Source organism: Macaca nemestrina, chromosome 19, assembly GCF_043159975.1.
Source record: "Macaca nemestrina isolate mMacNem1 chromosome 19, mMacNem.hap1, whole genome shotgun sequence".
NCBI lineage: Eukaryota > Metazoa > Chordata > Mammalia > Primates > Cercopithecidae > Macaca > Macaca nemestrina.
In genome coordinates this window covers 49,876,056-49,899,608 of record NC_092143.1, presented here as the reverse complement: position 1 = coordinate 49,899,608, position 23,553 = coordinate 49,876,056, and the positions used below count along the sequence as shown (strand labels likewise).

Here is a 23,553-nt window from a genome sequence, read left to right as displayed (position 1 = left end):
TCCACTATGTTGCCCAAGCTGGTCTCGAACTCCTGGCCTCAAGCAATCCAATCCTCCTGTCTTGGCCTTTTGAGTGCTGGGATTACACATGCGAGCCACCACGTCTGGGCTTGATCTTTACAGTGCTTTCGAGTCTTGTTATACACGGGAAAGATAGAGGTCATATAGTTTGGGTCATGTACAGTTGCACAAGTAGGCCTTTCAATGGTTATCTCTCACACTGCAGTCCATTTCCTATTTCTGCTTTTCCCTGTCATCCTTCCTTTTCATTTATTGATAGTAAAAATCTTGAGGAAGGGGTGTGGTTTCCAGTAATGTTAATACATACTATATCTAATTAATTAGATCTTGGCAGATTAACTAGAGACAGAGGTTTTTGTTTTTGTTTTTCATGATGACAGAAAAAGATAATAATAATAACGAATAGATTGGGTTCAGAAGGTTCAAAAGTTCCTGCTCAAGATACTAGGAACATGGCACTGCTGTCCATTTAAAGGGAATCCTTACTTAGCACCTGTGGTGTTCAAGGAGGAAAAGCACAGATCTAGGCAGAGAGACACCTGATTCTATAGTCACTTATTCTTGAGTTAGACACCAGTTGCCTTTAGCTTGAGGGAATTCAACTATATATATTAGTGGGTATTTCAAAACAAAACAAAACAAAAAAGAAAATGGAAGGAGGAAAATGGTTTGGTTATTCTGCTTGAATTTCCCCTAAAGAATACATGTCCTCTAAGGAATGTGACAGTGGCTCTCTCAAAAGTGTTTCAGATATCAAGTGCCTCTCATGCATAACATGGCGTCTTACTTTGCTGAATGTGATCCCAAAATTGAAAATTCTGAGTGCTTGGTATCTGTATCATAGTTTCTAAGTGCAAACCATTTGCTGCTTAACCAACGAAATAGGGTTTTCTTGTGTCATTGATGAGGGAAAAGCTTCCGATTTTGGACTTTTAAGAGATACAGGTCTCTAATGTGCTGCCTCCTGGCGGGCTTTTCTTAAGTGATTTTTTTTTTTTTTTTTTTGTATTCCTGTTTTTCCTTTCTGTGTTGACTTTAGCACCTAAACTCAGTATAGAGTGATTTCACTTTATCTGCTGTCCTCTTTCATCTTTAATAAGGCAACTTTCTAGGTCAGTGAGTGACTCTCTTGGTTTTCAGAATTGGGAACTAAGACCATTCAAGATCATTTCTCCTTTTATTTCTCTAGGTAAAGTACAAGCATTTTGTGTTCAGAGTATGTATAAAAACATTTACCTTAGGTTTATGTGTATATTCACAGCACCTGTGACAGTTAAGAAACTGGTGTTAACTCTTCCATTTTTTAGTTACTTGAAGGTCACTATTTCGTAGGTCAGTGGAATTTTGTTTTTGTTTTCATTTTTAAGCCTTTGAATAGTAAATGGAACAATAATAAATGTTTAGATGTACTTACAACCCTAGTCTGTTAGTCTTAAATATACCATAATGTATTTTCATTTGATGAACTTTGTTTGAAATTTGATCTTACATGATACATTAGAAAAGCTAGTTCTGTTTTAGGACCATACATAGCTAATACTCTTTTTGGAAAAGGAGAACTATCACACACAGGAATTTTTGTTTATGTTTTTTTCTTTAATTTATTTAAATTCCTGACTCCCAGACTTGTAGTATAATTTTGGGTCTTGATTTCAGGTGAACAGATAAGTAGAAAATAAACTATACCTTAATTCTTTAATGAGAATATAGTGCCCTTTAACAAACATATAGTTGCCTTTAATAATAAAAATATTGATAAAACCCTAATTCATGAATTTATTCCTGCTGTAAATATTAAGTGGCATTTAATATTTAGCTGTGACATCGATACATAAGTATGTAGATACAAAATAGGACTAAACTATTGCAGAATTAAAGCATTACTAGCACTCGTATGTTATAAATATAAGTACAGATCTTTTTATATGTGTGTTTTGTTTTTATAGCATTACTTTATTCATACTAACTTTCCATTTTTTTTTTCTTTTGGTGACCCACTTTTGCCTCATATTCTCTTTGTACTTTTTGAACTTCCCTCTTTATGTAAATTGACCACTAACACTGAATTCCTTTTTGCAAATTAATGCTCTTTCCCCTTTCATGTTCCCTCTTACGTGCCAGATTAGAGAACATGAATGCTCTCTAGTTTTAAACTGTGTTTTACTTAAGTACCTACCCATACTTCTCATGAGGGCGAAAGCCATGTAGCCTTGAGTACTCAAATAACCATGTGCAAAGGTAAAAAGTTCATGTCACACAGTATATGTAATTCATATAGTCTCCTTTTATATTTAGTTCTTCTTCTTTTACCGCTTTAAACAAGTGTGACTCATTTTATAATAACTAAAATTTGTTTGAAACACCAGGTTTTATCCTAGTTTATAGATGCAAAATTATGACCTAAAAAGAAAATAATCATTTCTGAGTTTCCATTTATAGGGACCTCATTTTATAATTAGGAATGAAGAATAGCAGTGTTATATATTTCAGTGGACAAAACAAAAAGTATTGATTTTGGGGTCAAATAGAAATTCTTTTAATCTAAAACAGATTATTTTTAATTTAGTAATTAATTTTCTGCAGAATGATTCCCTTACCAGTGGCTTAAATAAATAATGTAACACCAATATATCACACACAGCTTCTTTTTATTTTGTGTCCCAGATCTAATTTATTTGAATTTTTCTTGGCAGAAATAACAACTGGAAAAAAAAATCATTAATAGCAAAGTATAGAACATTTAAATGTGCCAGGAATTATGTAAAGTTCTTTCGCTGCATCAACTCTTAATTCTCACACTTGTGAAGTAAGTGCACCACAAGGTGTGTTTTACAGATGAGAAAACTAAGGTTAATAGATGACAAAACCCAGATTCAAATTCAAAATAAAATATTTTGAGTCCCAGATCTAGTCCTATATTTATAAGTAATTATATGTAAATACATAACATGCATTTGTATATATATGTATTTTTATATAAATGTTTATATATAAAATATTTAGTAACTAGTGTCTATTTCCAGTCACCAGCTGCATTAGCCCTTACCAAGAAAGTCAGCCTGTCCTTTGAAGCCAGACTTTGACTTCTCTGTCCTCTGTGTCAACTTATTCCATCAGAAGTCTGTTTCATCTGCATTGAAAATCTGTTCTCTAGTGTAGTCACCTTCATCAGTGATCTTAGCTAGATTGTAGATAACCTATGTGCAGTTTCTCCATCAGCACTGGCTGCTTTATCTTGCATACACACACACACACACAGACATCTCAAAGCCTTAATTTATAGACATGAATAGCTTTTGTTATGAGTAGTGAGTTTTTAAATTTTTAATCTTTTAACTTTTCTTAATCTTTCACCTACCCGTCAAAGAAAGAAAAAGTCAGCTGTGCAAACAGACAAGTAAGTATGATATATAAAGGAGTCGCCAGGAGCTGTTAATCCAAGATAAATAGGATAAATGTGGGATAACATTTATTTTGCACATTGGCCAAAACTAGTCTTGAATTTCATTGACCCACCTGTGCTCTCTTGTTCCACTGCAGTCAGCATTGCTGCATAACTACCCATTAAAACCCATGATATGTAAAAAACAAAGAATACAGGCACTTGCTCTATGACAAATGTTTGCAAGTTGTAAGATTAATTATTGTAATAGCAGGAGTCAGCAGAATGCCCCATAATTTTCAGCCCAAATGCCTTCAGTTGATTTCTCATTCATACAAATTTAATTTTCTTATCTTCTCCAAAGAAGATTTTTAAACACTTGAATGTCATCCTTGATAGGGTGAATCCTTGATTCACCTTGATGTTTGCTTCATTAACTGCTTTTAGTAAGGTTAGTTTTATACTGTTGTTTTCTTTCCCTCTGTGTTCTGTCAAACCCTTTTATAAAAATTCTTCAAATGTACGGTAGTTGAATATTTTGGGACTGTCTCTGCTATATGTTTTTTATTTTTATTTTTTCCCCCTAAAGACACAGACATTTCAAAGTATTTGGGGAAAAAAGGGCATACCTTAAAGATTTTTTGAGCTCAAGTCCAGACCACTGCAATGAATGACTTCTTTGTTTTCCCAGTGCATATAAAATTTATGTTTACATGATACTATGCAGTAGCATTATGTCTGTAAAAACTATGTGCCTATCTTAAAAATTATTGCTAAAAAATGCTTAACAGTCATCTGAGCTTTCAGTGAGTTGTAATCTTTTTGCTGGTGGAGGGTCTTGCCTTGATGTTCCTAGCTGTTGACTGATCAGGGTGGTGGTTGCTAAAGGTTGAGTAGTTGTAAATCTGTGAAGTTTGCCACATCAGTTGATTCTTCCTTTCACAAAAGATCTCTCTGTAGCATGTGATGCTGTTTGAAAGCATTTTGCCCAGAGTACAACTTTTTTCAGAATTGGAGTCAACCCTTTCAAAACTTGCTGTTGCTTTATCAACTAAATTTATGGAATATTCTAAATCTTTTGCTGTCATTTCAACAATGTTCAAAGCATCTTCACCATGAACTGTTTCCATCTCAAGAAACCACTTTGCTTATCCAGAAGAAGCAACTCCTCATCTGCTCAAGTTTTATCATGAGACTGCAGCAATTCAGTCACATATTCAGGCTCCACTTCTAATTCTTGTTCTCTTGTAGTTTCCACCACATCTGCAATTACTTCCTCTACTGAACTCTTGAACCCCTCAAAGTCATCCATGAAGACTGAAATCAACTTCTTCCAAACTCCTATTGATGTTGATATTTTCACCTGCTCCTATGAATCTCAAATGTTGTCAATGGCATCTAGAATGGTGAATCCTTTCCAGTAGGTTTTCAATTTGTTTTGCTGAGATCCATCAGAGGAATTACTATCTCTGGCAACTATAGCCTTACAAAACGTATTTCTTAAATAATAGGACTTGCAAGTAGAGTGACTCCATGATCCATGGACTGTAGAATGGATGTTGAATTAGCAGGCATTAAAGCAACATTAATCTTTTTATATATTCCATCAGAGCTCTTGGATGACTGGGTACATTGTCAATGAACAATATTTTGAAAGGAATCTTTTTTTTCTGAGCAGTAGGCTTCAACAGTGAGCTTAAAATTTTCAGTAAACCGTATTATGAACAAATATGATGTCATCCAAGCTTCTGTTTCATTTGTAGATCACAGGCAGAGTAGATTTAGCATAATTCTTAGGGGAGCTAGGATTTTCAGAGTGGGAAATGAACATTGACATCAACTAAGTCACCAGCCGCATTAGCCCATACCAAGAAAGTCAACCTGTCCTTTGAAGCTTTGAAGCCAGACACTAACTTCCTTTAGCGTGAAAGTCCTATGTGGCATCTTATTCATTAGAAGCCTGTTTCATCTGCATTGAAAGCCTGTTAGTCACCTTCATCAATGATCTTAGCTAAATGGTAGATAACTTGTGTGCAGTTTCTTTATCAGCACTGGCTGCTTTACCTTGCACTTTTATGTTACGGAGATAGCTTCTTTCTTTAAACCTCATCAACCAACCTCTGCTAGCTTCAGACTTCTCTTCTGCAGGTTCCTCATCTTTCTCAGCCTTTATAGAATTGAAGACAGTTAAGGCCTTGCTCTGCATTAGGCTCTGGCTTATGGGGATGTTGTAGCTGGTTTGGGCTTCTATCCAGACCACAAAATCTTTCTCCATATCAGCAATAAAGCTGTTTTGCTCTCTTATTCGTATATTCACTGGAGTAGCATTTTAATTTCCTTTAAGAACATTACTTTGCATTTAAAACTTGGCTTTTTGATGCAAGAGTCTTAACTTTTGGCCTATCCGAGCTTTTGATAATCTTTTCTCACTAGGCTTACTCATTTCTAGCTTTTAATATAAAGCCAGAGATTTGCAACTCTTCCCTTTCACTTGATCACCTAGAGGCTATGATAGGGTTCTTAACTGGTATAATTTCCATACTGTTGTGTCTTAGGGATTAGGGAGGCTTAAAGAGAAGAAGAGAGATGGGGGAATGGCCAGTTGGTGGAGTAGTCAGAACACATGTAATATTTATCAATGAAGTTCGCCGTCTTATGCGGACACTGTTCTTGGTGCTCCAAAACATTTACAAGAGTGATAATGAAGATTGCTGATCACAGAGCACCATAGCAGGTGGAATAGGAACAAAAAATTTTGAAATATTATGAGAATTACCAAACTATGACACAGAGACACAAAGTGAACACAAGCTGTTGGAAAAAATGGCTGTGATAGACTTGTCCAAGCAGAGTTGCCACAGGCTTTCAATTTGTTAAAAAAAAAGGATCTGTGAAGTGCGGTAAAGCTAAGCACAATAAAACAAAGTATGCTGGTATATTAGAAACCTTTGGTTCTATAGCAACATTTTTGTCATACATAGATGCATACATGTGTACATATGCAGTTTTTCATTGCTTCCAAATTACTTCCAAGTTATTTAGACTCCCTCGTATGTCAGTGTAGACCCTTTGCAGTTTGGCTTTTACCTGCACTTTCAACCCTTATCATCTTCAGAAACCTTCAAAAATAACCTTCTTTGTAGCTCTGATGATTCACCCCTGCTACCTCCAGGCAATACACCTCTTCTCTTTGCATGGAATGAGTTCCCTCCTATTTGCTCAACTTTTGAGTGTGTGTGTGTGTGTGTGTGTGTGTGTGTGTATGATTCTGTCTATATTAATTTGGTCCTCGGGCATTTTGTCTTAATTTGAGATTCCCACAGTATCTGAGACACTTCCTGGCACATAGTAGGCACCAAATAAACGTGGTTTTATATGAGTGCCAAGTACCATTTCTTTAGGAAGTTGATTTTCTCTGATAATTGCCTTTAGTAAAAATATTTAAATTGCTTCTTAAATTCTAAATTACATTGTTTTTATTCACACGAAAAATAAATCTTGCCGTATTTTTTCTAGAGTGCCACTTTAAAATGTATCAGATTAAAAACCATCAGCATCTCAGCATTTTTCACATTTGTACATGTATACATGCATGTGCAGACACACACAGACACACTTATCAGCAAGGTTGTTTGCCTTCACTTTTTCTCTGAGTAATAATGAAGTGAAGGTCTTAGAAACAGAATTTTATGACATGTAAACAGCATTCATAATTCCTCCAAGAGAATGCCAGTATATTTGTATCAAACAAAAAGAGCAGGAGTTATGGATGACTCAGTGTATATTCAGCCAAACAAAGAAATCTTCGTTGATTTTATTCCTACTGGAGATATCTCAGTATTGAACACCATTAATACTGTTGGCCTCAAAACAGCTCTTCACTAGGACTCTCTTCTTCTTTCAGGACTACTTCCTTTGATTTGATTTCCAGACCATTTCTGGAATGAAGTAGTTGCACTCTGGAATAAGCTACAGGTTTTCACAGCCTCTCTCAAAATGTGGCACCAAGAACCAAGCACACTATTCACAATATTACTCATCTAAATCACTTTAGAATTCAGTGGAATTTTTGCCTTCCTAGTGCTGGGTGAGATGACTTTTGCTTGTCTCATGTTAATTGCATTCATCTTGAGCTTACAGTCAGCAAACACCCTCTACCTGAATTATTTTCTCATATAAACTGATTTTTAAGTGAAGCCTCAGGAATCCTATATGGTATAGTTAATTGCAGTCCTCTTGGTAGCATTTAACAAACTAATTTATACACTTTTTATTTTATTAGTAGTCTGTTTTAAAACTAGACTATTGTTTATCTTTGTGAATACTTAAGTAAATTATTTTCTGTTTGTTTATTTCTTTTTAATTTTTGTAGTACTGGAGAAAATGAAACTGGGAGTGACACATCAAGATGCTTGGCTCAATAAGAAAACCACGTTAGGGGCAACCTATGTATATTGGAGACTTCAGAGTAACCAGCAAGGAACAGAAAACTTAATCGTCAAGTTATCGTATTTTCCAGATATTACATGGTACCTGAATTCTACTTCCTTGGATGTCATTGCTTAGATATAGTCCTGAAGGGTTTGTTGTGAAATATTGTATATATTTTTTCAAATGTATACCTTGTTAATAAATTAAGAAATGAGAAATATTCTTATTTATTTACATGTTATGAGAGTTCTGGAGGAAGTAATATGTTGAAATAGCAAAACAGTTTAGTTTTTGAGTTTGAAATGTTATGTTTTCCTCTTATATCTTCATATCAGGACAGCAGTAACCTGAATTTAGATTGTCACAGTTTACAAGTTTTTGTTTGTTCCTTCCTTCCTCTCTCTTTTCCCACTCACTTTTGTTTGTTGTTTTTTCCTAATTTACATGTTTAAAGTTCTACTTAAAAGTTTTCTTCAAGTTTTACATGTTATGGCTCATTCTTTTGCAGTTCAAAAGAATTGCTTATATTTTTAAAAGATATTCATTTTCTCTTATACATAATTGATTTTTTGTAAACTACAGTTCATAGTTCTTTTAGCTTGTAAGTATGAATATAGTAGAATATGAAAATGTGGCTATTTAGATAACTAGCCAAAAGGTCGTCTGACCACCAGTTTTAGTATTGAGCGTAAGATATTTTTATAGATTCATGTAAGGCAATGTAAATTGTCTTTCTACAATAAAATTTTTTGATGCAAATTTAGATTTCAGAAACTTTTTGATGGTATAAAGGAACTGAGGAACAAAAGGCTTTTTGAAATAGCTCACTTAGACCTGTTAATGTAATATATTCTTTCTGAGTTAACCAAATTAATTTTTTGTTTTTTAAGACTAGATCTAATCCCTCTAGCTTTTTTGCTGGAACTTTGGGGAAAAAGAACAAATACAAATATACAAATGATATGAACAATATAGTAATAATCTTTTGCAACTTAATATGTTACATAGTCATATGACTTGGTCTTGGAAGACAAAGAATTGTTTTGGTGCTGAATAAATATTAAAAATCAAGTGACAGAGAAAATGAAGGTAAAATTGTGGCACAGTTTCAGAGAGGGCCATTAATGATAATGTGTATTTGTCTCAAATTCTTAGCCCTGAGCTTGCCTCTTTAGAGTGGTGTTACCAGCGAGAGGGCAAGCATGTAATTAAGAGACACTCTAGAGGCATATGGAATGTGATTTGTATAAAACATACCTGCTGATTAGAAAAATGGTAAGAATGAAAATACCTTTATACATCATCTTAAGAGAGTGTATATCTAAACTAAATGGGCAGGCCTCATCCTCTACCTTTCTTTTTCTTTTCTTCGCGTGTTTATGTCTTTTTTGTTGTTCAGACATTTTTATCCCTCTGCGTGCTCATTCTTGTAGTTCCATTTCTATTGGCACTTTCTCCAAAATTTTTCTCTGAATTACCTTTGTTGAAAGTGACCTTTCTTCCTTGTGAACTCCTACACTTGCATCTCCTATTTCAGGGTTTGGCATACTTTTTCTTTAATGGGCTAAGAAAGTAAGTATCTTCAGCTTTGGGGGACATATGGTCTCAATAGCATCAACTTAACTCTGCTAACTGGAAGGCAAAAGTGTATCATCTTACTCATCCATAAACTCCACAGCACTCTGCATAGATAGGAGCCTGTTTATAACGAACTCAATAAATAATTCTGACACAGACATAAAATTCTCTAAGGGCAGATAGACACTGACAACTAGTAAGAAAGGTTGATCATGAGTAACTTTGTATTCAGTGCCACCTTAGCAAGAATTGTAAAGAGGATAAACCTTTCTAAGAAGGGTGACGCGTGCTGGGTGAGGAAGGAGCATCTCTCAGGAGGGTGAACAGTAGCTGTGGATTTGCTGAGAGATTTTGGCTGTGAGTGACAAGCCTATATCAAAAAGAAAAGTGACTTATCAATCTCAGTTTTTATTGCTCAAAGCAATTCTTCACTCCTAATTTTTCCAAATTCCATTGTTTTTACTCTTTAGAGCTCTATCCTGAGTGTAGTCTGCATGTTTCTTTATTGTCATTGCCATGTGACTTCTTTGGTGACAAGTTCAGTAATATTTCAAGCATGATGTTTGTTTTGAGTTTGAGAAATGTGTTTGTGAGGACACATCACTTTAATTAAAAAGTGTGAATACTATGGTCATTAAGTTATTCAGAGTGAGATTTCTGAGTGGGGGAGAGAGAATGTAGATGGCAGTTATTGAGAGTGGGGCTATAGGAAAGAAAGAAGAAAAGTATGGTTAACATTCCCAAATAAAGGGTGATACAGTCTTGCTTTTTGCTGGGGTTAGCAAAAATCATTCTCCATATGCTAGTTTTAGATGTTCCCCAGTTCATTTGTATTATTGAGTTTTCAACTGGGTATATATTGTTATAATAGCAGTCAACATGATGTAGGGGCTCGGTATTACATGTCAGGACTATATTAATTGCTTCATGTGCCTTATCTCATTATTCTATGAGATAGAATTGTCTCCTCATTTTTTAGTTGCAGTAACTGAAGTTTAAAGCAATTGAATCATCTGCCCAAGAATAAGCTGCTGGTGAGAGCACAGTTGGGATTTAAGTCGAGTTAGGCCCCAGTGATCACAGTCTTGACTGTTAAATTCTTTCAGCCTTCATTTTTCACTGAGATAATGGTAATGATAGTCCTGACCTCTAATGTGTGCATTTGTGGGTGTGTGGTCCATTCAGCTTTAATCCCCAGAAGACAAGACATTCCTTTTCTTATTTTTGGTCATGTTTTATTTTTCCATTGCTTTTAACAGGATTACCAAAGGCACACTCAGTAGTCAGTAAACACATTTCTAAGAAAGGTGTTGTGTCATCATGCCACATATTCATACTTGCCTTGGGTTGGAAAATATATCATTCAGTAAAAACATACAGGTAAAATAAATCTTGCCAATGCAATTGTTAACCTACAATCCTAATATACCTTAAGTATATCCTTGCACATAAATATAACATTGCCATTTAAAACGATAAACCAAGTTGAGATTCTTAGGAGCATGTTGTAAGTAATTACTAATGTTTGCTTTATTTTAGATAGATCACACAACTTAAAATAAAAACTGATATAGATTGAACACCCTGAGAATAAACCTTAGTGCCAAATGGAAAATAATTTTTTACAAGTAAATTTGAAGAACAATGTGGACTTTCTATAATTATATACAGAAAATATACTGATTTACCAAATGAGTAATTTTGATATATTAATATTTCACTTATAAGAATGTATACCACCTGATCCAGGATGGGAGCAAGGAACAGAAAAAGAACATTAGGTAAAAATGAAAGAAATCTGAATATAGTATGGAGTAGCTAAAAACAAACCCCCCAAAAAAGGAAAAACAGAATAAGCCTTAGAAGATAGTGAGCATCCCACTTGGGTGACCACTTACAGAAGCTGAGGTGGGACCCCTGCATCTGATAAGAGGTTGCACTAGACCACAGGAACCACATTCCACTATAAGAACTAGGGTGGGACTGGACATGTCAAAACCTCCTGGGACCTCTATTAAATGTGCACATTCCCAATCCCCACTCCTGAGCAGCTAAATCAATCTGCAGGTGGGCCTTATGAGTTTTCCCAGGGGATTCCGATGCCTGCTAGATTTAAACAGTAGATTAGATGTTAAGTTTTCCTGTAGTCCAGAGATTCCATAGGCCAGTGTCAGGGAACAGGGGTCAGGGCTGGGAAGGCATTAGAACAGAAGATATATTTGAGGCTCTGTTACGCTGGTCATCCAACCCAACCAGATATCTCTTGTTATATGCTAACCTCATTTTCTCTTTATTGTCTATAGTGGCATAAAATAAATTTTTTGTAGCCAAAAAACCTAACAAAAAGCACTTTTCTGTATAATGAGTAGTTTATTTTAAGAATGGGTACTACGTAAATACTGGCAAGTGAAAGTTCATTTTGTTCAGTGCTATGGGCTGGTGCGTTGCATTTCAACACTAGCTTCTTACTTTTATCTACCCTGAGGGTAGATAACCCATATTCTAAAATGCAGTATCATTTTCATTTACTGTTAGTAACATTTTAAGAAATATGTAGTTTCTAAAACTTCGTATACTTTATGTGGAATATGAACAACTTTAATATAAATAGTCTAGAAAAAAACTGGTTTTTTAAGGAAAAATTGCCACGAAATCATGAGCTAAGTCAATGGTTATTTTAAGCCACTTAATTCTGAGACTAGTATTTCATACAGAAAAAGCTAATACTGATATCACATGCTAATTGCGTATAAAACACTAGGAATGTCAAAATAGAACATAAGAAAATGAATCTAGTGGACCCACTGCATAGTGTAACTTTGGGATGAATTTAAAATAATATTTAAGTCACAGTCAATTTTCTGTTGGTCTGATTTTACCAAATAACCCCCTAAATAAGGAGTCTGATTTATCTAAAATAGAAGTTAACGTAGCATCCCAGTATTGCCATTCTAAAACTCTGGCATGTAAATGGGAGAAATAGAAATAAGCTCAAACTCGGTAGAGTAACCATTTCTTCATGAACCATAGCATTTAACTAGAATTTGGCCAGCTCATGCCTGTAATCCCAGCATTTTGGGAGGCCAAGGCAGCCAAATCACTTGAGCCCGGGAGTTCAAGACCAGCCTGGACAACATGGTGAAACCCCATCTCAAAATACATATATTTTTGTGTGTGTATGTGTGTGCACAAAAATTACCTAAGCGTGGTGGTGCACGCCTGTAATCACAGCTACCTGGGAGGCAGAGGTTGCAGTGAGCTGAGATCGCATCATTGCACCCCACCCTGGGTAACAGAGCGAGACGACTCTATCTCAAAAAAAAGAATTTCACTAGGATTTATATCTTCAATGTTTGCATTAGATCGTCACCAGCACTTTCTGCCTTGGGACTGTCAGGACTAATCCTTACATTGTTTATCGTATGTCCTTTACCTCAGTTTATGTCCATCACCACAAGAAACCCAGACCTCCCTAATCATACCTTATGCCCTGGTCTTACCCGCATATGGCTCGATACAGCTGCATCTCCCCAAACCTCAGAACTCCTTGGGCCATCATTGTCAGAGACATTTGAACCAGAGCAACTCCATCTTGAATAGGGGCTGGGTATAATGAAGCTGAGAGCCACTGGGCTGCGTTCCCAGGAAGTTAGGCATTCTTAGTCACAGGATGAGATAAGAGATTGGCTCAAGGTAAGGTCACAAAGACCTTCCTGGTAAAACAGCATGTGGTAAAGAAGCCAGCCAAAACCCACCAAAACCAAGATGGGAATGAAAGTACCTCTGGTCGTCCTCACTGCTCATTATACACTAGTTATAATGCATTGGCATGCTAACAGACACTCCCACCAGCACCATGACAGTTTACAAATGCCATGGCAACATCAGGAAGTTATCCTATATGGTCTAAAACGGGGAGGAACCCTCAGTTCTGAGAACCACCCTTTTCCTCGAAAACTCATGAATAATCCACCCCTTGTTTAGCGTATGATCAAGAAATAACCATAAAAATAGCCAACCAGCAGCTCATGCTGCTGCTCTGCCTATGGAGTAGCCATTCTTTCTTCATAAACCTGCTTTCACTTTATGGACTCCCCCGAATTCTTCTGCAGGAGATCCAAGAACCCTCTCTTGGAGTCTTAATCGGGACCCCTTTCCAGTAACCTCAGCAGGATCTGTGAGTGCCAGTTTCCTTCTGTGGGGAAAAACTAAGTGCTAAGTACACTTTTTTTCCCCTTTTCTCTGTTTTTAAGAGAACTTTCTGCCCTTTTGAAGTGGCTACATTGTCTGGGGTACATACCCTGGAGTTCATTGTCACAGGAGAATTTAGGACAGACACACGAGGAGTTTAGGAAGGGGAGGTTTAATAGGTAGAAGAGAAGGGAAAGAGAAACAGCTTCCTCTATAGATATCTGCACTCACACCGTGCATACCTCCAGGCTTTAAGGCATGGCCCATAATGTGTCTCCGAGTGGAAAAAACTGATGGTCTCCAAGTGGAAAAGACCAGTTGGTGGTGAATGTGCCAGATTTTCTAGTCCGGTTTGAGAAGGTGGTTTCTGATTGGTTCCATCAGGTATGACATTTGGATAGTGCATGTGGAAGGCTGGTCGCCCCTCTCTGATCTTGTGCAAATAGGCTTTCCAGTTGATTGGGCCCATCTTGTCTAACACGTGGCTGGCAGAGAAGGGAAGATGAAGCCACCATCTTGAAAATGTCTAGTCGTTAGTTTCTGCTGGCATTCACCCATGCAAGCTCCCAGCTTGTTTGTCTATGTCTGCAGCTCAGCTTTACAGACTGCTCTTTGTTAGAAAATGATTTGGAGCTGCTTTTCGTTAAAGAGAAAAGCCTTACCGGGGACTCCCATACCCTTACTGTCTGCTTAAGTGATTTCTTCTTAACTCCTATATCACTTTTACACAGCACAAAATGATGTGTCCATAAATGAGCCTTTGCAAGATTACCATTTATCAAACAAAACCAGTGATGTTTAGTTAACTGTTTGTAATAGTAAATGGTTAGTAGAATGTCTAATTCAATAAATGTTTCATAAATGAGTAAATGAATGGTTTAATTTCAGTAAGCTCGATTCTTGATCAAACGTTCCCTTTTAAATCTAATTTTAAAAATCTGAGTTTGATATTTTTGAAAAAGGTTAATATAAATGTAGCATACAATACAGGAATTTCACTCCAGGTTATCTGCCAAGAGAAATGAAAATATGTCCACATGAAGACTTGCACACAAATGTTCTAAGCGTGATTCATAATAGCCAAAAAAAAAAAAAAAGAAAAAAAACAACTCACGTGTCCATCAATTGGTGAATGGCTAAAAATGATGTGATATAGTCATACAATGGGATACTGTTCAGCATAAAAAGGGAACTCCACCTCCTCCCACTGCAACTGGAACAGCTGGTTCTGTGGCAGCATCCACCTGGCTGCAGCTTCCTCCTCACCTCCTCTTGGTCTTCACCTCAGATCCCCCTCATCCACCTTCACCCATGCTGCGGTCACCAGCCCTGTGGCAACCTCCAAGCCTGGACATTCGCCTTCCCCTCTGGCACTGCTTACCAGAGTCAGTTTTCCTCACATCTCTGCACTGACACCATGCATACCTCCAGGCTTTAAGGCGTGGCCCATGATGACCATAAGGAGCAGTAGAGCCCAGGCTGCTGCCTGGGAACACAAGTAGCCCAAGAAGCAGTGGACTAGCCTGAGGCCCCGGGTGCTTGCTGGGCTGCAGACACCCATAGACACTTGAGTTCATCAACAGTTGGCCTGACTGCACCAGAACAAATCAAGTTTGCTAAAAAGAATCGTGATCTTGAAAGAAACTAGGGTGCCTTATTTAAGCCTCTGCAAAGATTTGAGATGAAAATGACCAATTCAGAAAACTGTTGTGAGAGTCTTATCGAGCAAAGGGGGCTTGCTGCCTGATGCATTAAAAGCCTATACTGTGACATCAGGTTTTTGTGAAAAGGAAAGCTTTATTTGAAAATCAGCACCCAAGGACACAGGAATCAAGCTCAAATCTGTCTCCCTGTGCTGGCTTTAAGGTAGTAATTGTATTACAAAAGGTTTAGAGGATGAGTACTGGCATTAGCAGGTGATTGGTGGTAGGAAAGAGGAGGCCTGCAAAGTCCCGGGGCATATGCAGTTATCTCTTCATGTCTCCTCATGGGTCCTATGTGCAAATTTGGGAAGAGTTAGTATAAACCGTGTGGTGGAAATTTAGGCTGTGACATTAGCATGCTTGTTCTGCACAAACTTTAGTTGGCCATCCTGGTTCCAGCTGATTGCAACCAGTTTTTTCATCGCTTAAGCAAGGAGATTTCTGTTTCAGCAAGTGGTTTCTTTTTCTATCTGGCATTCTACAAACTCGAAAATTTCTGTTAGTCGTTGGTCTCTTTAACTCTTTGTGGTATTGTTTCAATTTTCAAATAAAGCATGAGGCAAACATCAAACAAGCAAAGCTTAAAGAAGAAAAAGGCTGGAGTAAAGGAAGATTCCAAAGAAATAACTGGGGCAAAGCTGAAGAAAAAGAGTTTAAAGGAATTTCTGATGAGGCTAAAGAAAATTTCTGGATTTTAGTTCACTGTTTTAAAGAATATTGTTTCGATTCTGTGATTAAGAAGCATTAATGAATTTGTTGTAAAAAATTTGAAAGATGTTGAACTAAAACTCAGTTCCTGGCAAGCCCCTAAAAGTTACACATTTGAATTTCACTTTGAGCCTGGTGAGTATTTTAAAAACAAAGTGCTAACAAAGACATATAAAGTCTTGACCAGAATTTATATCAAATCCTTACCTTTGTCAGGGAGTTGAAATTCAAAGCTGCATAAGATGTCAAGTAGATTGGAAGAAAGGAAAAATCTATCACCATGAAAACCATTCAGATGGCTGGGCGTGGTGGCTGACACCTGTAATCCCAGCACTTGGGGAGGCTGAGGCGGGCAGATCATGAGGTCAGGAGATCAAGACCATCCTGGCTAATACAGTGAAACCCCATCTCTACTAAAAATACAAAAAAGTTAGCCGGACATGGTGGCAGGCTCCTTTAGTCCCAGCTCAGGAGGCTGAGGCAGGAGAATGACGTGAACCTGGGAGGCGGAGCTTGCAGTGAGCAGAGATCGCGCCACTGCACTCCAGCCTGGGTGACAGAACAAGAATCCATCTCAAAAAAATAAAAAATAAATAAATAAAACCATTTAGAAGAAGAAAAGCAGTGTGAATGGGAAAAAACAAAGTTACTTAAGTAGTTTCAGTGATTCATTCTTTTTTAGTCTTCCTATAGTTCCTGAACAAGAATACCTGGATGAAAAAGAAGCAGTTGTGCTTGCTTAGGACTTTAAAATAAATCAGATTATACATGATGATGAAATCGCCAAATCAGTATCTTACCTTACAGGAAGTGTTTCTCATGTTTCTGAAGAGGATGCTGATAATAAATATGACAGGACACTTGATGAGGATGAGGAGGATACATTTGCAAAAATTACTAAAAATATAAGAATATCTGACTAGAATTGTGTGAACTGTAAGCTATAATGTGTAACCTTGGTTATTATAACAAAGCCAACAGCATTTATAGTCTTACTGTACATAATTTTCTTGGTGGAGATAGTTTTAGAGAATATGCCAAGGAAGTTTTGAAGTATTAATTAATTATCCTTAGCTTGTATTAGTATCAGTTTCTGCAAGATGTGGAGAATGAAGTAAATTCCATAAAGCAGATTAATTTGTTCTGACATATTTACTTTGTGTGAACTCCTTTTGACAAGTACTTCTCGAACTGCAACTCCAAACGTTATTTGAACTGTTAGCAGATACATATTTACATATATATTTTGTTTTGGCTCAGTTGAAAGTTTATTCTGCTAGAGCTAGAGGTATTTTCTTTATTCTGCTGAAGCAATGCAGTGACTTATTAAATTATAAGGTAGTTTGCTTTTTAAATGTTTTAAATCAATTACTAGTCCACATTTAAGAATTTCTATTATAGTGACAATGTTAATTACTGCTTTATTATGGTTTTCTTAATGACAGTAATCTATAATTAAACTGTCACAGTGAGGTATTTACCATTATAGTATTAATATAATGTTCTTAAATGTTTGCATAATGGTATGTAAGATGAATAAGCACATTTTCTTTGGGGCAGAGCCCATGTTATATTTCATTGAAATGTTCAAAAGTACTATTCAGCAAGCTTTGTTCACATTCTTTTGTTACTTGAAAGTGTCAAAAATAAAAAACGAACAGAAGAAATAATATTTCTGTGAGAGAAGATACATTATAGTAGTTAAATAGAGAACTTTTAGCTTGGCAAACTAGGGATTTTTTAATAGCATGTATAATTAAAATTTGAGAGATTCTTTTTTTACACTGCTGTTCCACAAACATTTTGCTTGAGTAGATATAACATTTTGCTTTCTTTTGGAAACCCAAATAAGAGGGATATGATCAAAAAATAAGAAAGTGGTAAGAACACACAAACTGAATAAACAGCTGAACATACTAATAAGAGAAAATGTGTTTGTTGACTTCAGAAAGGAATTAATATGAAATAAGAGAAAGTTAACATAGTCTGTCTCTTTATCATCATTTAGAGACTGTGCTTTCTGACAGGAAGTTGCTGCTAGGACAATATTAGAGATTATTATTGTTTTCATAAAGACAATTCAAAGATGAATTAGTAATATGTCAATAATAAATGAGTAATTTATTAGTAACCAATTTTGTTATGAATGAGAGTGGGGAACTATTAGATTAAAGCCAGAAAACTGTATGATTGAATTCAGAATGGATAGAGAAGTTTGCATAAAGGCCTGAGATCCAATAATATTTGAATCCTACATTGTTTTCAGGAACAATATACAAAGGGGACATTAGCATAATGGAAATGAAAGTATCAATAGTGCCCTATATGCCAATGTTTAGTTCTGTTTTAAAAAGGGTGAAAAAGCTAAATTGAAAACACTGGTTTGAGGACTAAAAGCATCTTCCTCTTAGTTCTAAACTACTGCATCTTGCCCCTCTTGCTAGATATATGGAGGAAAGAACCGGAAGGGAGTTTGCTTGGAGTGGGTGGGGAAAGAAACACGAAGGTAGAATCTGTATCAGCCCTTGATTAGTTTGTCCACCCATTTCATCCTTGGAGATGATGGAGTGGGAAAGTGTTGTCTGTACATTAGGTTCCTATGACTGCTGTAAAAATTTACCCCCAATTTAGTGATAAATTTACCACCAACTTATCTTACAGTTTGGAGGTCAGAAGTGCAAAATGGATCTCACTAGACTAAAATCAAGAGGTCAACAAGGCTGCATTCCTTTCCTTTCTTTTTTTGTAAAATATTTAAAGAGGTTTATTTTGAGCCAACTATGAGTGATCAAGGCCTGAGGTACAGTCACAAGAGGCCCTGAGAACATGTTCTCAAAGTGGTTAGGTTACAGTTTGATATACATTTTAGGGGGACAGAAGTTACAGGCAGACATTAATCAAAAATGTTAGGTGTATATTGGTTTAGTCCAGAAAGGTGGGACAACTCGAAGGCGAGATGCTTCCAGACCGTAGGTGGACTCAAAGAGTTTGTGATTGGAAATCAGTTGAAAGAGTTACTATCTTAAGACCTGGAATCGATAGAAAGGAGTGTCTCAGTTAAGTGTTTGTGGAGACCAAGCTTCTTTTTCTTTTTTTTTCCAATAGCTCTTGGGGCACAAGTGTTTTTTGGTTACGTGGATAAATTGTATAGTGGTGAAGTATAAGATTTGAGGCTGTAGGGAAAAATCTGTTTTTTTTTTGCTTTTTTTTTCAGCTTTTAGAGGCTGCAGATACTACTTCCATCTTCAAAGCCAGCAATGGCTAGTCATGTCCTGATTCTTCTGCCTCTCTCTTTCCCCTTGAAGGACCCTTGTGTTTACATTGTGACTACCTGGATAATACAGGTAATCTATTTAAGATTAGCTGATTAGCAACCTTAACTCCCTCTTGGCTTGTAACCTAGCAAGTTCAGGGGACAAGGATGTGGACATCTTGTTGGTTAGTGTGGGCGGGGAGCGCCATTCTCCCTTCATACAGTGTAAGACTCTTTAATGCAAGTGATTCTACCAAATAAGCTGACTGAACAGAGTTGCAACTTCTACCTAGGGTTGGAAACTAGGAAGGCCATGGAAAGAGGCACCAGCTTTCTGGCACTGGGAGAGAACAGAAATGTGTTTGCCCTTAAATATTTATTTATGTTCTCTATTTTAACCCATGGACTCTGAAAAGGGCCTAAATAGTATACTTTAAAATAAACTTCAAGAATGTAATATTTTAGCCCACGTATTCATGCCCCTCATATTTTTCATTTATCAATACTCCAAGTACCTTATCCAGAAAAAAATCCTGAGAACTGTGCAATAAGCACATGAAAACATAATAGAAAGCCAAATGTATTAGGTAAGTGAGAGCCGCTATCATTAAAATGTAACATGTCTGTTTTCCAAATAGCTGCTTCAACTGTGTGGAAATATTCCATTCTTACTGGGTAGCAGACAATTTCATTTCATGACTTTTTGAAACTTTCTAGTCTGATTTTGGCTTTAAAGACCAAAACTTGCTTTTTTGTCTGTTTGTTTTATTGCTCTCCTGTTTAACTTAAAGTCTTTTCTCAACCCTAAATGCAACCTCATCTTGAAGCAAAAGATGTATGTGTAAGATACCTCCAGTAGATGATTCCTTTTTCCTCTGCTCATCCTTCCAGGTCATCATTCCCAAATGCTCTTTTCTTTTCCTGTCACCATACCGAATATATAAGCAGACACCTCCAAAGTTTTAAGTAGTTCTCCTGGGGCCTTTCTCTGTTGGCTTGAGAAAGTTCCACCTTGTTCACCATGAGGAGGGAAAGAAGGTCCTCTCTGTGAACCTTGCACTCTCCTCAAAAAGGTGACCCTGTCTCTTTCAGTGCTTTCATATGCTAGGTGCGGGTAGTAATAGTGCCAGTTCTGAAAACTTTTTGCTTCTTAAATTATGAGGGGGGAAATCCAAATTGGTATTCTGAGATACTGTAACTCTATTTCTTGGTTCTATATGAGGAATCAGTCTATTATCTTAAGATATACTCTAGGAATGTGCAGGGGTTCTAGTCCATTTCATAGAGCTGTTGTAGCAGCTACCATCAGCAGGCAGGTGGAGGTTTTTGCTTATCTTTCCTTAGGAAAAAAAATTCACATACGTGTGCTACCACAGAACCAGCATCATTTCCCAGCCCTCAAACATCTGGTTGGCATGTGTACAGATATACAACTCATGTGTACAGATATACAACTCAAATCTCAGCTCCCATGAACTTCCCTCTGAATCCAAAATCGGCCCAGAACTTGTTTTTAACTCTTGTCACACTTTCCTATGAGAGATTAATATTCTATTCTACTACAACTAAATGACCTACCTCTATCATACCTACCCATAGTCCCGGCAGTTATCCCAGAATCTATTTCAATAGTGAGCCTCTTCGACGAACCAGTGCCATCCTACGTAGTCTGTCACAAAATGAGAGCCCCAGAAAATGCAATTAATAACATCATGGCCAGATGCCCATTGAACGTCCCAAATCTGAAAATCCAAAATCTGAAGTGCTCAGAATTCGAAATGTTTTGAGTGCCGACATGATGTTCACAGGAAAAACTTACTGGAGTATTTTGCGCTTCGGATTTTGGGATTTGGGATTCTCAACCAGTAATTATAATGCAAATATTTCAAAATCTGAAGAAGAAAAGAAAAACTCAGAACTCTAAAACATTTCTGGTCCCAACCATTTCAGATAAGGGATACTCAACCTGAATTTCTTCATATCATGCCCTCTTACCTCCATGGCTGCTCTTTCTCAGTCTCCTTTTTGAACTCTTTCTACTGTTCAGCCTCTAAGTTTTAGACCACCAGAGTTCTTGTTGCTGGGACTCTTTGTTTTCTCTATCTGTACTCTCACAGTGATCTCATCCAATCCTGTGGCATTAGATGCCATTCACACATTAATAACCAGGAGTAGCTTCATGGGCATGCTACCTGTGAAGTTGCACAAGACCTCACATTCTGAAGGGCCCTGTGTTTAGTTTAATGCAATGATGTTGCTATCTTAAAAGCTTTAATAATTCATTTGATCTTTGAATCTATATTGTGTAAGTGAAGACTGATGGGAAATGGAGCGTGTGCACAGCAGGGAATATGCCGCCATGTATGTGTCTACCACCACTCTTTTGACAATCCATTTGCCTCATGAACACAGAATTCTGGTGGGCCTACAATACATGTGGTTCAGTGAGACTCAAAGAGAGAAAAAGGTACCATTTACATCTACAGTGGAATAAGTGGGGATGCTGACGTTCTCAAGAGGCCACATTTTCCATTTGAACAAGAATTTGTTTGGACATAGAACACAAAAAGCCAAGAAACCCTATCCACACCCTGAGCTCAGTGTGCTTATGTGTGAGCTGTGGGGGCAGAGGTGATAGTATGAAGGTTAAGGTCCATCCAGTGCATAGCAATGGCCATGATGAGGCTACCATCTGGCCACACTTTTAATTTCATATACCCCTGGGCTTAGTCATTTTCTCCTAAGACCAGCACCTACACCTGAAAGAGGTGACAACTTCAACTACCTACCTGATATTGACTCTAGATTACCAGCCTAGACTTCTGATTCACTCAACAATATTTTATTTGGGGATCCTTGATGTCTTCCACATCACTGGGCTTTTGAGAGAGGCACCTACTGCTATACCATAAGACTCCTTTATCTCTGAATCTTAGAAAGAGTTGCAATAAATGGCTTTATAAAAAAACAAAAAGTTCTCTGGTATCCTCATGCAACTTGCTCCATCCTCCCTCCCAAGATCTGCATGCAGAGACAGGGCCTAGAAGAGAATGCCAACTTCCCTAAGTCAGATCAAAAGTCCCCACCCTCCTTTTCTATGGGAATCATGACTTTCTGGTATATATCAGTGTAGCCTAGTGGTCATGCGCATAGGCATCAAACCCAGAGCACCTCAGTTCTAAACCTATGTTTTCTCATATCTTACCTGGGTAACACTGAGGAAGTTGCTTATCTTCCCCGTACCTCAATTTCTTCATACACAAAAAAGCATATAATAATAGAATTGACCTTATGAAGTTGTTGTATCTTTTAAATAAATAACTCAGTTTACAGGGCTTGTAACAGTGTCTGGCCTACACAGTGTTATGTAATTGTTCTGCATTTTTAATTTTTTTAATACTTTTAAGTTCTAGGGTACATGTGCACAACATGCAGGTTTGTTATATATGTATACATGTGCCATATTGGTGTGCTGCACCCATTAACTCGTCATTTACATTAGGTATATCACCTAATGTAATCCCTCCCCCTTACCCCCTCCCCACAATAGGACCCGGTGTGTGATGTTCCCCTTCCTGTGTCCAAGTGATCTCATTGTTCAATTCCCACCTATGAGTGAGAACATGTAGTATTTGGTTTTCTGTTCTTGCGATAGTTTGCTGAAAATGATGGTTTCCAGCTGCATCCATGTCCCTACAAAGGACACAAACTTATCCTTTTTGTGGCTGCGTAGTATTCCATGGTGTATATGTGCCACAATCCAGTCTGTCACTGATGGATATTTGGGTTGATTCCAAGTCTTTGCTATTGTGAATAGTGCTGCAATAAACATACATGTGCATGTGTCTTTATAGCAGCATGACTTATACTCCTTTGGGTATATCCCTAGTAATGGGATGGCTGGGTCAAATGGTATTTCTAGTTCTAGATCCTTGAGGAATCACCACACTGTTTTCCACAATGGTTGAACTAGTTTACAGTCCCACCAACAGTGTAAAAGTGTTCCTATTTCTCCACATCCTCTCCAGCACCTGTTGTTTCCTGATTTTTTAATGATCGCCATTCTAACTGGTGTGAGATGGTATCTCATTGTGGTTTTGATTTGCATTTCTCTGATGGCCAGTGATGATGAGCATTTTTTCATGTGTCTGTTGGGTGTATGAATGTCTTCTTTTGAGAAGTGTCTGTTCATACCCTTTGCCCACTTTTTGATGGGGTTGTTTGTTTTTTTCTTGTAAATTTGATTGAGTTCTTTATAGGTTCTGGATATTAGCCCTTTGTCAGAT

The 23,553-nt window shown here is 37.1% G+C and overlaps 1 protein-coding gene across 10 annotated transcripts in view; it reads left to right on the top strand.

Annotated features, from left to right (window-relative positions):
• The window catches only part of LOC105499299 (phosphatidylinositol 3-kinase catalytic subunit type 3), a 563,324-nt gene that overhangs the window by 118,106 nt on the left and 421,665 nt on the right, over positions 1-23,553 (top strand). For 8 of the 10 annotated variants that reach the window (XR_011616915.1, XR_011616923.1, XR_011616914.1 and 5 more), the window contains 2 exons: positions 7,776-7,932; positions 19,229-19,358. Coding sequence is in view for 1 of the 10 variants with exons in the window: in XM_011771834.3 (XP_011770136.1) it covers positions 7,776-7,790 (15 nt within the window). In the remaining 9 variants the exon portion in view is untranslated. Of the gene's footprint in view, positions 1-7,775; positions 10,047-19,228; positions 19,359-23,553 lie in introns of those variants that run through there. The other 2 variants (XR_011616919.1, XM_011771834.3) reach the window with 2 other exon arrangements.